General features: G+C 37.9%; 1 protein-coding gene across 5 annotated transcripts in view; it reads left to right on the forward strand.

Moving 5' to 3' along the window:
• The window catches only part of nr3c2 (nuclear receptor subfamily 3, group C, member 2), a 135191-nt gene that overhangs the window by 86651 nt on the left and 33502 nt on the right, over positions 1-15038 (forward strand). For all 5 annotated transcript variants that reach the window (XM_047364521.1, XM_047364518.1, XM_047364519.1 and 2 more), the window contains exons 4-6: positions 1165-1281; positions 6513-6854; positions 9598-9742. In XM_047364521.1, the coding sequence (XP_047220477.1) occupies positions 1165-1281; positions 6513-6854; positions 9598-9742 (604 nt within the window). The remainder of the gene's footprint in view (positions 1-1164; positions 1282-6512; positions 6855-9597; positions 9743-15038) is intronic.

The raw sequence follows: 15038 nt of genomic DNA on the forward strand, positions 1-15038 counted from the left end.
GGGGAGAGTGGGGAAGGATATGGCTGCGTTGTGTTTCCTGTGTCGCAGTTTACTGTTTTTTAGAGCAAGAAAAATGGGCTTATGTAACGGTCATGTGATTTAGCCAGAAATAGTGGTGGGGCTACAGCTGCTGCCTCTCCTCCTGCAGCTCGGTTCCTTGGCTTTTGGCAGCAGCCAGACAGACACACTGCGCACTGCTCCTGCTAGCTCAGAAAACAACTTCTGCTCGATCCTGCACACAAAAACATAAATCCTATGATGTACATCATAAGGATAATTCACAGCAAGTCTTATCTGCAGAAAATCGCAAGAAAACAAACAAACACACTCATATATGACAAAAGTCATTGCAAAAATCCTCTAAGTTAAGAAATAAGTATGCAAGAAGGTACTTACTAACATGGACACATTTATACAACATAGTATTAACACAATGTCAAACTAAAGCCTGGGGAAAGAAAGCTTTGCATTGGGGGTCACTGGGGTCACAATACCGCTGTGTGCCATTCAGTCTCAGCCGCACTGTTTTTTATTTGTGTGTATTATTTTATAAAAAATATATACGTGTGTGTGTATGTGTGTGTGTGTGTGTTCATGCATGTGTTCATTTGTGAGTGAATGACTGTGTTTGTGCATAGGCAGGACTGTGCCTGTGTGTGGGTGTATGGTGCTCAGAGGCTGGCGGACGTGTGGGAAAAAAGGGATTGAGACAGTTATAGAGGAGAAGACGAGTGAAAAGAGGAGGAGGACGAGGAGGAGGGTAGCTGTACAGTGAAGAGCTAGTGGAGCGGAAGGAAGCACTCTGAAATGGGAGATCATTGGGTCTAGCTAAGGGCTAGGCAAGAGGCAGGAGGGATTCTCGCCATGTTAGCATCACTGTCAGAAATAGCTGAGCTGGAGCCAGTGCCCTGCTTCCACTAAATCCCTCATGATTTTTAATGTATATATATATTTACTGTATAATGCACTAGTAGCCATACATATAGAATGTACCTTGAGAAAAATAAGCACAAATAACCTAATTTTCACCAAGATGTTTATGAATTTTCAGATTTTTTGACTTCAAAATCAGGTGATTGTTCTGCATGATTGTCAAATAACACAGTTGTTTTCTTTGATGCACCATTTGTGGCCCCAACTCATAAATTCTTTTTGTTCTTGCAGGTCAGCACAACTACCTGTGCGCAGGGAGAAATGACTGCATCATTGATAAGATCCGAAGGAAAAACTGCCCAGCCTGTCGCGTACGGAAGTGTCTTCAGGCTGGGATGAACCTTGGAGGTGAGCTGTTTAAATTCCAGATGTGCTCTGTCACATGTCAACACTTGAGGTACCATGAATCTGTTTATACGGAATGAAAGATATGGAAAAGTAGGCCTGGCTGTAGTCATAGGAGGCGTAGAGATGCTCAGTCATTAGATGTTCATGACTATAAATCTGAGCACAACATCACATTTACTGTACTAAATGTGATGTTTGCTGATGACGCTTAGAGAAAATGCTCAGTGTTTCAGGAAAAATTACACTGGTCAAAAAGGCCAGTGTAACTGTCATACAAAGAGGAAATAAAAAACAAAATTGCATATTGCTCAAGTCATTTTTAACCTTATCTCACTGTTGCAGGAAATAAAGCTGCAGTCACCAAACCTGCACATTGGATGAGTAAATATTAATATATTTCATTTAAGTGTCACAGTGAATGGATAAACATTTGCGATGTCCCAGTCACAATTTTCTTTTCATACTGATACTAATACAAGTAGACATACCAAGTTCCAGTCTGATATCTTCTTAAAATGTGTAAAGACTATATCATACACTTACATTGATGTCCATAGATCAGATGCAGGTTCCTGAACATTTGTTCGCTGGAACATAACTTCTGCTTACACCATTTCTTGCACACGTTTTCATTCTCCAGAATTAAAAACAGTGATATCAGAGCAATGAAGAATTAATAACAGATTGTTTTGTGGCGGTTATGGTGTAAAAGCCATATACTGCCACTCCAAACTGTGGAAATGTATAGCTGGGATAAATTTTAAATGAACTGCATGCATCCTGACTCGTGACTGCGTGAAAAAGGAAAAACATGTGCTCTGATCTGAATTACAACCTGCTATCTAAAGACATAATTGATAACAATTTCACAGCTGTAAAGCTCTTGCAGTGTTGATCTGTATCTGAGACCATACATGTTCTGAAATATTCTGAGTTTACTTGTTAAAATCTCCTACTAAGAATTTGACAACAGCATTAGTCTCTCTCTCTATCTCCATGGAAAGGCTGAAAGCAGAAGTCTGCTCTTCCATTAATGAAATATATCCACTAAGGTTGGCACATTTTATCAATGTATTTAAATACAATCTCTGTAATACACTGTAATATTAAGCATGAATGGCTGAGTTTAAATGTTGTGTTTGAAACCAAAATTAGAGCTCCTGTTTGAACTGCAGAAGGGTATAAGCTGGGAGGTGACTGAAACAAAATGCTTGGGATATTCAACCAGTCAGAAATGCTAAGCATCCTACCACTTTAAAGCTCCACCTTTATTTCCAAAAAGTCCTACTTCCCTACCAGAGCCATTTTTCTGGGAATGATTTCTGCTATAGTACTCTGATTTGATCCTGGTATCTGCAGCGAAAAGGACAGAGGGAGAAAAACGACCCTAGAAAACTACCCTGGTTCCCGAAAAGTGAAAACCATCATCCATCGATGTTGGCATGACAGTGGGCCTACTGAAACACTGTATACATTGAAGGAAGAGTTTTAAAAACCCTAAAGCAGCAACCACCACCAAGCTTTTTATGCAATCTCTATCATAAAAAAGCTTAAAACATGCAATAGGCCTAGAAGCAACACTATAATTTCAATTATAGGATGACAGTATATTACCGCAGTTTAGTTGGGATTAAACCACCAGTAACCGCTTGGTCATATTTTCACAGTGGACTTTCAGGAACTACCAATAAGAGAATATTTTACAATCTAACTCAAACAGGTCAAGTAACTCATAATTCAGAATGATTTCAGAATAACAGCAGATGAATTTTGAGTAAAATAAACACAAGACAGGACGTCAGTTTTCAACTGAGGCGATAGATGATGAGAAAGCAGGATCAGATCACGGTGTAATAGTTGTGGAGGAAGCTTAAAGCTGATGATAAATGTGTCTATATTCCATAATTCTAGCGGCTATATAGTCCATTCAATAGGCTTGAAGTTGGTAATCAAATTATTCCCCAAAAATTACTTAAAAGCCTTAAAAAAAGTTAATGTTGCTGTGATTGGCATTGGTAGGCGTGTTTAACCGGTGTGCAAAGTTAAACAAACTAAAAATCATAAATATAATATATGGAAAAAAGATTTGATCTACTTCTGGATGTTTTATTTAGAAGGAACAGCTTCTGACTTTTAACCCTACTACAGGACATATGGAGAAGGCTCTTTTTTTCAATTATTACTGCCAGATTAATATGAAAGTGACCTAATTACAACAAAGTCGATGTTTTTAGACTTCCATTAAAAATTTGTCGGCAGGCCTACAAACCTGACTCAGCTACACCAGTTCTGTTAGCAGGAATGGGCCAACATTTCAGAAAACTATCGTGAGGCGACATTGTGAGGGCGACTGTGGCTCAGTAGGGAGAGTAGTCGTCTTGCAATCAGGAGGTTGTGGGTTTGATTCCAGCTTCCTCCTGCCATATGTCGATGTGCCCCTGGGCAAGGCACTTAACCTCAAGTTGCCTACCGATCTGCGTATCGGTGTATGAATGTGTGAGCGTTAGTGAGTGCGATTGGGTGAATGTGGCTCTAGTGTAAAGCGCTTTGAGTGGTCTGTGTGACTGGAAAAGCGCTACATAAGTTCAGTCCATTTACCATTTAAAAAAATTCCCAAACATGTGAGGTGAAAACAGTGTTTAACAGGGGTATGTTGACAATGTTACAATATGTTTACTCTCATATAACAAGGTAATTGCAATAGTCACAAAAAAATCAAGGTCTATACTTTAAGATTCTAACCATGCCTCAAGTTGCTTTACTTCAACCTTAATGATAAATCTGTACATTTATTACCTAGCACAAACTTGCCCTGGAATCACTTGCAACTAGGGATTCAATGTTTAGAGGTTTTATTTCACTCGCAAAATTACCACCACCAGAATCAATTACTAATGGTGTTCAGTTGTATCTGTATTGCTCTTATAGAGCAATCGTTGATGAAGACTAACAGTGATGGGAAAATCAGTGAAGTATGGTTTTAAGTTTGAGAGGGCAGATTGTACAGTTAAAAGCCACAGAGCTTTTATTCTCAGTTTGCATCAGCTATGATATTCCTCATACTGTTATCTGATGAAATTAACTTTCCCTCTGTGTCATCTGTAGAGAGCCATAATCAGTAAAGCAATTAAACTACCATTAAAATTAAATACCAAAATATTTCCCTTCATTTATTATACATTGTTGTATTGTAAAGCCCTGTGTCAGTGCCAGAATTACATTGGTATGATGGCACAGTTTTTCTGTTGATTTAATTGGTGTATTTTGATATGTGATAACAAAACATTGCAGGTAAACATAATTAATTTAAATACGGAGCAAAACGCAGTTCAAAATATGTTGAAAAATAATGTATTTTAATCATGAGCTGACATTAAAATAGATAATTAATTTGACTCCAGGGGATTTAATACAAAAATCGTTTTGAGAATTTTAACAAGCTATTGTTCCAGTTAATGAGGGCAGGCAAATGAGCTCTGAGTGAAAATCAAGAGTTGTCAGTTCAATAATCTATCCTTTGTCAACATTTTACTTAAAATATGAAAAGGCCGGAGAGTGGAGGGACCCAAGAAGCTCCAAGTAGTTGTGATGGAAGATTTTTGTGACTTTGAAACTATGACCAGGCAGTCTATAAAAGCATTATTGGCAAACAGTGTTTCCATAGCTCTTCTGGTAAATTTTAAAATTGATTTCTTTGACCTTATCTTTATCATTATTTTGGCTATTTTTGCACATCATTATTTTAATTATTAAATCAACTGTTGACTCTGTTGCAACACAAAAATAGTTATTTGTATAAAACATTTTAGTTCAAAAGTGGTACATTGTATGACAAATGAAGAATATGACTTTTAAGGATTCATAGAAAGAGATTTAGAGGCATTAGAAGAGAATATATTAAATCCTGGTTTGAAAAAGGCTGTACTCTGTACACCTGCACTACAACTCAACTCAGTTGCTTCCCCAATAAGTTCTCTGTCCTCCAGATGTACTCCAGTGGGTGAAATGCCTGCAAACAGTATCTTTTTTTTCTTATTGGATGAAATGTAATATAGCTTGCAAGAGAGTTTGTCAATTACTAGTGTATCTACACTGGAGTCATTACCATGAAATGACAAGCTTGTTTTTTGGCTTCCATAAATAAAATATTTTATTCATTTTGTCATATAATACGTTAAAGGGCATATGGTGTTATTTTCACAACGTTTTCTTTTCAGTTGTCGAGCTGAGAATACAGCCGAACGTTGTTGAGAGGAGATGTTGCAATGTTTGGGACACCAGACAAGTTGGTTCGAACAGCAATGAAACTACTAAGATGGGACCAGCAGTCAAACAGTCTCTCCTTCATTTGGTTCAGACAGGGAGAAAAAACAGGACTGCTACAGCTATTTCTTAGTAAAAGAACGCATTTTTTACCTGATAAACTTTATGCTGTGGTTGCCTTTATGGTCATTCTGTTAACTCCCTGCTTAATCTACGTAATCAACAACATGTGCTATCTTGTGTTCTCCTCCCTTAAATTTGTGATTCCAATTGTTTAAAATGTCTGGATCTAAAAGTGTTTCTAACAATGTCCTATACTTGCTGGGTGAGGAGAAATCTGTCCTCTTCACCTGTTTACCTCTGCGTATCAGCTGGCCGATCAGTTGGTGCAGCCCTACATTAAATCTACAAATTTGGATGGTGATAGAGAAATTAAACAGACTGTTAATATGGAAAGTGTAAAACTTCAATAAAGCTGAACATCCTGAATAACTCAGTAAACCATGAATGAACATGCAAACATGCACAGTGGATGTTCTTCACTTTACAAACTGTTTGGTGTTCCTGCACAGCGTTGCGCCTCCTTCTCTTTTTATACAACAATGTCGCAAATTGCACTTGTTTTAATTTTCACTGCATGAGAAAATTAATTCATAGCATTAACTAAATAAGTAGTATAAATCACATAAGCCTGAACGTTTACAGGTTTTATATTTTTGTTACAAGTTTTTTGTAATCTGTAATTTAACATGAAAGAAACAGGGAAGATTTCTTTGGATGTCGAATGTATACTGTATGTATTAAGTAAAGTTAAATAAAGTCGAAATAATATCTTGTTTATTAAAATATGGATGGTTTATTATGTCTCTGCCCATAAAATAGCTGTCATTTTGTAATTAAAACCCCAGATTGAGAAATACAGCCATAAAAAAATGTATCTGTTAACAGGGTTGTTTTGTTCCCCACAGCACGGAAGTCTAAGAAGTTAAAACTGAAAGGAGTTAACGAGGACCTGCAGAGCTCCAAAGATGGCCAGATTGCCACAGGTGGTGTTGGAGGCGGCTACCTGTCCTCGGAGAAGGAGCTGAATGCCAGCGCTGCCAATGCCCTGGTGCCCCACGGGCCTGGGGTGGTCACACCTTTTCTGTCACCCTCCATCTGCAGCGTGTTGGAGCTGATTGAGCCCGAGGAGGTGTACTCTGGCTATGACAATGCACAGCCGGACACAACTGACCACCTGCTGTCCAGTCTCAACCGCCTGGCTGGAAAGCAGATGGTACGCATGGTGAAGTGGGCCAAAGTACTTCCAGGTTAGTGATCAGCAGAGGTCTAAATGTTGCTTTTGTGCAGGGATTAGAAAAGAGACTTAAAAAGTGCCCGCTGATATTTTTAGAAATAGAAACTCATAATTTGACATTTTTAGATTGTATTCAACAGATGCAGACAGATTTAGTAATGTAATATGTGTTAGATATATTTGGTAAATGTATTATAATAATATTTCCCCGTGAGAGTAAACATGTCATAACTTAAATGTGCTATGAAACCTGGTTAATATTTTCTCATGGATTGAACATTTTTATCATTACTATTAAGATGTGAATTTTTTTTTTTTTTTTTTGTCAATTCAAATTCAATTCAATTAATCAAAATGAAAAGAAACAGAGCTACTCCAACCTGCTGCCACCTTGAGCAGCGCAATTCTAGAATGCTTTAAATGCATCAAATGAAGTTCTGAGATCGGTTCAGTGCCTCATCTTCACATTTTGTTATGTTAAATTCCCAAATTTCAATGTGTTTTCTTGGAATTTCACTTGATAGACCAAATGAAAGTATTACATAACTGTGAGGTGGAAGGAAAATGACACGTGGTTTTAAAGTGTTTTCAAAAAGAAAAACCAAGTCAAGTCAAGTCAAGTTTATTCATACAGCGCTTTTCAGCAACAAGGCACTCAAGGCGCTGTACATAAGGAAAAACATTACAATTATACAGAAAATCAAACAACAGAGGTACATAAAAAAATAAAGAGGTAATTAAAAAAATAACCAAAGAAGAATGGCATTTGTGTTGAGCTCTCCTGAGTCAATACTTTGTAGAAACACCTTTTGCTGCATTTATAGCTACATGTCTTTTAGGGTATGTCTTTACCAGCTTTAAATATGGAGACTGAAATATATTGCCCATTTTTTTTATTTGCAAAACAGCTCAAGCTCAGTCAGAATGCATGGAGAGCATTTGTTATCAGCAAATTACCAGACTTGCCACAGATTTGAATTTGAATTTAGGCTTGTTACACATGAATATGCTTTGATCTAAACATATTCCTTTCTAGCTCTGGCTGTTTGTTTAAGGTCTTTGTCCTCCTGGAAGATGAACCTCTGCCCTAGTCTCAAGGCTTCTGCAGTCTCTAACACATTTTTTCCAGTATTGCCCTGTATTTAGCTGCAACCATTTTCCTATCAAATATGACCAGTGTCCCTTTCCATTTTGAACAAAGTCATCCCCAAAGCGTTCTGCTGCCACCACCATGCTTCACCATGGAACTGGTGTGTTCAAAGTGATGTGCAGTGTTAATTTTGCATGTAGGCCAAACATTTGGACTCATCTGAGCAGAGCACCTTCTTCACAAGGCAGGAAGCTGTACAGAATTTTGTTTAGGAGTATCAGTGTTAAAGGGACTGAAAACAAATTATGGTACACTTTTTAGCATTTTATTTGTAAAAGAAATGCATACCATGAATAATTTTCCATCAAATTCATACATATGCACTATTTTGTGTTGGTCTATGACATAAAGTCTTTCTAAATTATGTTGGGGTTTGTGGTGATATTGTGATAAAATGAATAAAAGTTCAAATGGTATGAATACTTTTATCACACCGTAAAATGAGATAAAATGCCGACATCTTTACTAGTTATCCATTGAAAGTGCAGTACTGCTGTTTTTGTCAGGGTACAGAATTTCAATTTTGAATATTAGGTCAGGAAAATATTCTTCAAAGGCTCAACGAGATTATAAATGAATCCTATTTCACCGTTAAATAGAATCAAGATTAAGCTTTCCAAACAGAACTCATTTACATCACCTTTGTCTGTGTGGAAGATCTTATTCAATTTTATGGATAAAGCACAACCCAGAATAAGAATGATGTTTGGAAAGAGATAAACAAGCCTCTAAAATCCCAGTCGGTGGTATACATATGGAAAGGTGCTCACAGGTAGCTCTTAGAGCATGTTTAATTTGCTGTATTGCAAATATTTGATACCTCCAATGGTGTCTGCTTGCTATATCCGGAAGTATAAATAGAAGCCAGACAGAAGGGTCAAAATGAGTACCTTCGACTTTCAGATATACCATGGTCTGCCCTCAGTTCAGATTTGGATGTTGCAGTACAGAGCACACACAGATTGCCAACAATATGTGGAGCGATTTTCTCCTGCACCTGATCTGTTCAGGTTTTGGAGCTGTGTTATTAAAAACCCACCTCATTTTTTTTAAATGTTTACACTTTCTACACTTCAACAAGCTAAATTCAAAAGTATATCAAGGCTTTTAAAAGCCTTTAAGCCATTTGCCATGCTTTTTTTCCCAAATCCCCACAAATAAATGCAGATTGTCACATATGTAGATGGAAATATTACCTCAGCCACTATAAGTCCCATGTACGTCCTCACTTGGCCTATGTGTCTGCATGAGGAGGAGACTCTTGCCAGAGTTTGATTGAGAGTTTGGCAACTTTCCTGTTTGACTATTTTTGGAGCTTCATACACAAAGCGCCAATAACTGGAGGCCTAGTGGGATTTGCATAAAAAAAGAATGGATGAATACTTGTCACTGGTTATCTTTTCAAAGCAAAAGCTTGTACAAATATGCAGACTTTAGCAAAGAAAAACAGTGTGTAATGCAGTGACTTAGATAAATACACACATACAAACTCAGTGTGCTAAATTGGGTTTTCAAAATGTGCTTAACTCATTTGTAAGTTTGATTCGCTTCCTTTACACAGAATGCTGCCCTATGATGTGTGCGTTATGGTCTTTTTGTGTGCTAGGTTTCCGGGGCCTGCCCATTGAGGACCAAATCACCCTGATCCAGTACTCCTGGATGTGTCTGTCCTCCTTCTGCCTCAGTTGGCGCTCCTACAAACACACCAATGGTCAGATGCTCTACTTTGCACCAGATCTCATCTTTAACGAGTAAGACCGCACTTTCATTTTGCTTTTAATAATCAATAATAATAATAAAATAAATCTCAGCAGTTACATGGAGAATTGATATGGATTTCCTCAGTAATTTGGTTTTATCTCTTAAAAAGACAGTTTTCAGGTCCAGAAGCTTTGATTCTTTCATACTGGAATAACTCCAAATTATTCCCTGTAGGATGTGGAATTCGCCAAGGAAATCCACTGTCGACTGAGCATTAGAGTCCTCAATGAACTTAATTAAGAGGTATTAGACATTAAGGCCATTAGAGTTGGCAGCACTGAGACCCCTTTGACCTTGTATGAGGATGACCTTCAAGCCGATCCAAATGTTTCTATTCTTATCTTTTTATACTGTAAATCAATTTTGTACTATGCAATAAATTAGGAAAACCTTTGATTTCTTTTTTCAACAGATTGATTTTCTAGTGCATTACATATTACAGTGCTAAACAATCACATCAAATGCAGTGTTGTAAAAAGTATTTTTCCCCCAATGATTTGTTTTGTTTTATTTAGTTTATCAAAGGGCAAAACTATTTGAAGCGACCTGTCCTTATGTCAAAAGGAATTGCTGAGCTCCATTTTTCCAGCCACAACCAGGCCTGATTACTGCCTGACCTGCAGACTCAGAAAATCAGACCAAATGAAGTAGGCTAAAGGATCTCACAAAAACAAAACATCATGCCCAAAATTGAAAGAAATCTGGACAGGATGTGAAATAAATTAACAGATGACAAATAAAATGGTAGACATCTATCAGTCTGGAAAAAAGGGGTTAAAGGCATTTCTAAAGCTTTGGGACTCCAGCGAACCCCAGTGAGAGTCAATATCTGCAAATGGAGGAAACTTGGAACAGGGGTTGACTGACAAGGCAAAAACAGTTTTGACCAAAACGTCTTTAAACCAATGAAAAACTTTCTGCGGGTAAACGGCCCACCACTGTTCCCACATATGCCATTCTCCCAGGTACAAATCCTGCACTGATACTTGTAAATTTATCTTGGTTAATAGCCGGCATTGATTGCCCAATTGTGCAATGTTTCCCTTGATGCAAATTGCATGCTAATTTCATTTTTTTATGAGAAGCATCTGTTTACACCAGAGTCCAAGCATTTGTCCAAAAATTAGCAAATTGCCACACATCCATTTTGGTCTCTTTATCTGCTTTATGAGATGCTCTGGTGGTAGGCTTATTGCTACTCTATTGACATCTATCATGAATAAACAGAGTACAAAGGATTGTCTACTCTCAGTCAATTCAAAAGTGAATTTTGATTGAATAATCCAGTTTAGTTAATATGAGCCACACATCCCTATCATGAACCCCTCAGTGCGACTTGAATCATATAAATTGAGATAACTTTAAGATTGACGGGTTATATTCCTTTTACTTATATTATGGGATTCCTTTAAACCTCTGTGTTAATGTTTGGGTACATCTTCTTTCATCATATTTGAATGCAGAAACCTAAAAAATATACACTCACCGGCCACTTTATTAGGTACACCTTTCTAGTCCTGCATTAGACCCCCTTTTGCCTTCAGAACTTCCTTAATCCTTTGTGGCATAGATTCAACAAGGTACTGGAAACATTCCTCACAGAGTTTGGTCCATATTGACATGATAGCATCACACAGATGCTGCAGATTTGTCGGCTGCACATCCATGATGCGAATCTCCCCTTCCATCACGTCCCAAAGGTGCTCTATTGGATTGAGATCTGGTGACTGTGGAGGCCATTTGAGTACAGTGAAGTCATTGTCATGTTCAAGAAACCAGTCTGAGATGATTCGTGCTTTATGACATGGCGCGTTATCCTGCTGGAAGTAACCATCATAAGATGGGTACACTGTGGTCATAAAGGGATGGTACTAAGGGGCCCATCGGGTGCAAGAAAATATCCCCCACACCACCACCATCACCAGCCTAAACCATTGATACAAGGCAGGATGGATCCATGCTTTCATGTTGTCGATGCCAAATTCTGACCCTACCATCCGAATGTCGCAGCACAAATCGAGACTCATCAGACCAGGCAAACGTTTTTCCAATCTTCTATTGTCCAATTTTGGTGAGCCTGTGCGAATTGCAGCCTCAGTTTCCTGTTCTTAGCTGACAAGAGTGGCACCCGGTGTGGTGTTCTGCTGCTGTAGCCCATCCACCTCAAGGTTCGACGTCTTGTGCGTTCAGAGATGCTCTTCTGTATGCCGTGGTTGTAACGAGTGGTTATTTGAGTTACTGTTGCCTTTCTATCAGCTCGAACCAGTCTGGCTATTCTCCTCTGACCTCTGGAATCAACAAGGCATTTGCGCCCACAGAACTGTCGCTCACTGGATATTTTCTCTTTATCGGACCATTCTTTGTAAACCCTAGAGATGATAGTGCGTGAAAGTCCCAGTAGATCAGCAGTTTCTGAAATACTCCGACCAGCCTGTCTGGCACCAACAACCATGCCGCTTTCAAAGTCACTTAAATCACCTTTCTTCCCTATTCTGATGCTCGGTTTGAACTGCAGCAGATCATCTTGACCATGTCTACATTCCTAAATGCATTGAGTTGCTGCCATGTGATTGGCTGATTAGAAATTTGTGTTAACGAGCAGTTGGACAGGTGTACCTAATAAAGTGGCCAGTGAATGCACTTAAAAGTGATGGATGTACATTTCAGCAGAAAAGGTCAAGTCTTTACTTTATCGGTGGCCAAGATCTAAATAACAGTTTCCTCCAGCGCTATGCTAAGCAACCCTTAAAGACTGATGAAAACTGTTCAGAACAACATGAGTTCTTTGGCAGTGACACAGATATGGCAATGTACTATAAAAACAGAAATAACAAAATGACTTCACCAAAAAAGATAAAAAGAAAAACATTTGTTCTGGTTGATGGTTAAATATTTACAGGTGAAGCTGATCAAAGCTTTGCAACAACAGCCCCCCTAATGCGTGTTCATTTGTGTGAAGAGGAGGGCAAGTGGAAAGAAAAGCTGCTGTTAGCGAGCCTTTAATCTGGTTGGAGTTGCAGCGTTAGGCTGGTGATCATTTAAATGTTATGGAATGGATCAAAGTGCAGAATAGTAACCCTGGTAGGCAGCGTTCTGCTGAAATGGAGGATCAGAATGGGTCATGTTTAAAAGCTCTAATAGCTTGTGTAAGTCATTGTCAATGGTTCAGTTTGTCCTAGATAAATAAAAAAGTGGCAGATCAAACATTGCTGTGAACCACAATCACAAACTATTTGCCTTTAGATCACTGTGTAAACTTTTACAGCAGTTGGTTTCCACACAAGAACTCCTCTGGTTCCTTGTTATTCAGTTAATTACCAAGTGGACCACAAGTGTTAATTATCAAGTGGCCAAGTGAACCACAAAGCTCTTCATTAAGAGCTTTGTAGCATTCTGTCAGAAGATTTAACAAACTTTCCAGCTACGTTTTAATGTGGTCCTAAGCAATGTTTCTCCTAAGCAAGTTTGTATTTGGCTTGTACCAGCATTTTCACTCATTTTCTGTCCAGTACCTGACCATTTTCAGATAAGTGTTTTTTTCTTGGTTATGCCACTTAACTCAAACGCATCACCCTACAAATAATGCTGGCATTAATGAAATCCTAAACCCATTAGATAAAGTAGTGTTGTGTTTAGATATAAAGGTTAAGAACCAGTTTTAAATTGGATTGTATGCACTATGTAACTAGCAGCCTGTCATGTAAGGACATAATTTCTTGCCATATCTTTATTCATTGAATCAAATTCTATTTCAGGTCTAAGCTGCATTTTTCTTATTTAACGAGGACATTATTTTGATTCTGGTACCAGAGTTAGTTAATTGTTTTTATATTTTTAATGCCTGAAATTGTTTTTCTTAGTTGCGTTTTGACTGTGCAACCTGAAGCCCCCCTCAGAATTTAACTCCTCAGAACCTTTTATTTTACTGTCTGTCAGTTCAGTTTCCGTTGTAGTATTTAAAACCCTTTTCGTATAAATTACGTCCATTGACACTGAGAGGATCTGTCCCCAACTGCAGGAGTGTAGCTGTTTCAGTAATCTGGGCAGCCATGTAACGGCTACCTGCAATACCAGAGTCCAGAATCCAAATAAAAAAAGCAAAAGCAGATCCGATAGAGTAATATTTAAAAAACTAAATTGAATAGCAGCTGTAAAAATAAAAAGCTGTGAATTTTAGCAAGAAATTCTGTTGCTGTGGTTGCACTTTATTACGTGTGTCAAGTCACTCCATCCCTATGAAATAGTGTAATTGTAACAAACTAAATTAATTTCATAAATGCAAATGTTGATGTTTACACGCTCAGGGTAAATCCGTTAAGGGATACAGCTTGGGGTTCTACAGTCATGACTGATGACTCTTTCACAGAGGATACACTCTGAAACAGAATTTAAATCACTTCTTAACTTGAGAAAATTTGTATCAATTCCAAGATTTTTCCAAAGTAGAATCTTTTTCAAATTTCAAACTAGAAAATAATACTATGAAAAATACTTGAACCGTGATACAATGGCAAAATTCCATCAAGCAACATTTTTGCCTTTTTTACTTAGGACAGGCGCAAAGGTTCCTCTCCGGACCTAAAGTTGTAGCAGCAGATGAGCAGCTGCGAGGGAAGGGAGAGGCCAAAGTTAAAAAAAAAAAACTCTTAAGGATTTTCAGAGAGAATAGAAACAAGAAAAAGTGTTTATGAACATTGTGGTAAATGGAGGGTAGTTTACGTTTGGAAATTAATCATAGCATTATTAAATTTGTCACAGAGCATAGATGACAGACCTGAAGAGATTTTTTATGGTCACTAAGTCCTATTTACAAATAAGCTTAATATTCATTTTTAAATGGCAGAGGACATGTAGACTGGATGCTGATGGCTGCCTGGATTGAAGTCACATGGTTCCGGTTTGGCTGAGCTGGATTTCACTGCCTTTTTCTTATGAATTCTTCGACATTGGTGCTTCGTTATTAATGAGCAGCGGTCTGTTTTTCAGGTCACAGACAGATTTAATCAAACATTGGGCCTAAGTGACTCTGTAATGGCTAAGCTTACTTAGTCTGCTGGTAGGAGAACAATGTCCATTTGTCTTTAAGAAACTTTAAAACCTATTGGCTCTGGGTTGTAAGGCAATTCCTTAAACAGATGATTCATTTAATTGTTAGAGTTAAATCTGTATTTAATATAGCATAAGTACTAAAAAATCCGATGATCGTTTCACATTAAACTGCTTTATCTGTTCTGTTATCTATCTGGTTTCCAGTAAACTCTCTCACACATTTTTATTTTTACTTTC

Source organism: Girardinichthys multiradiatus, chromosome 5, assembly GCF_021462225.1.
Source record: "Girardinichthys multiradiatus isolate DD_20200921_A chromosome 5, DD_fGirMul_XY1, whole genome shotgun sequence".
Classification (NCBI taxonomy): Eukaryota; Metazoa; Chordata; class Actinopteri; order Cyprinodontiformes; family Goodeidae; genus Girardinichthys; species Girardinichthys multiradiatus.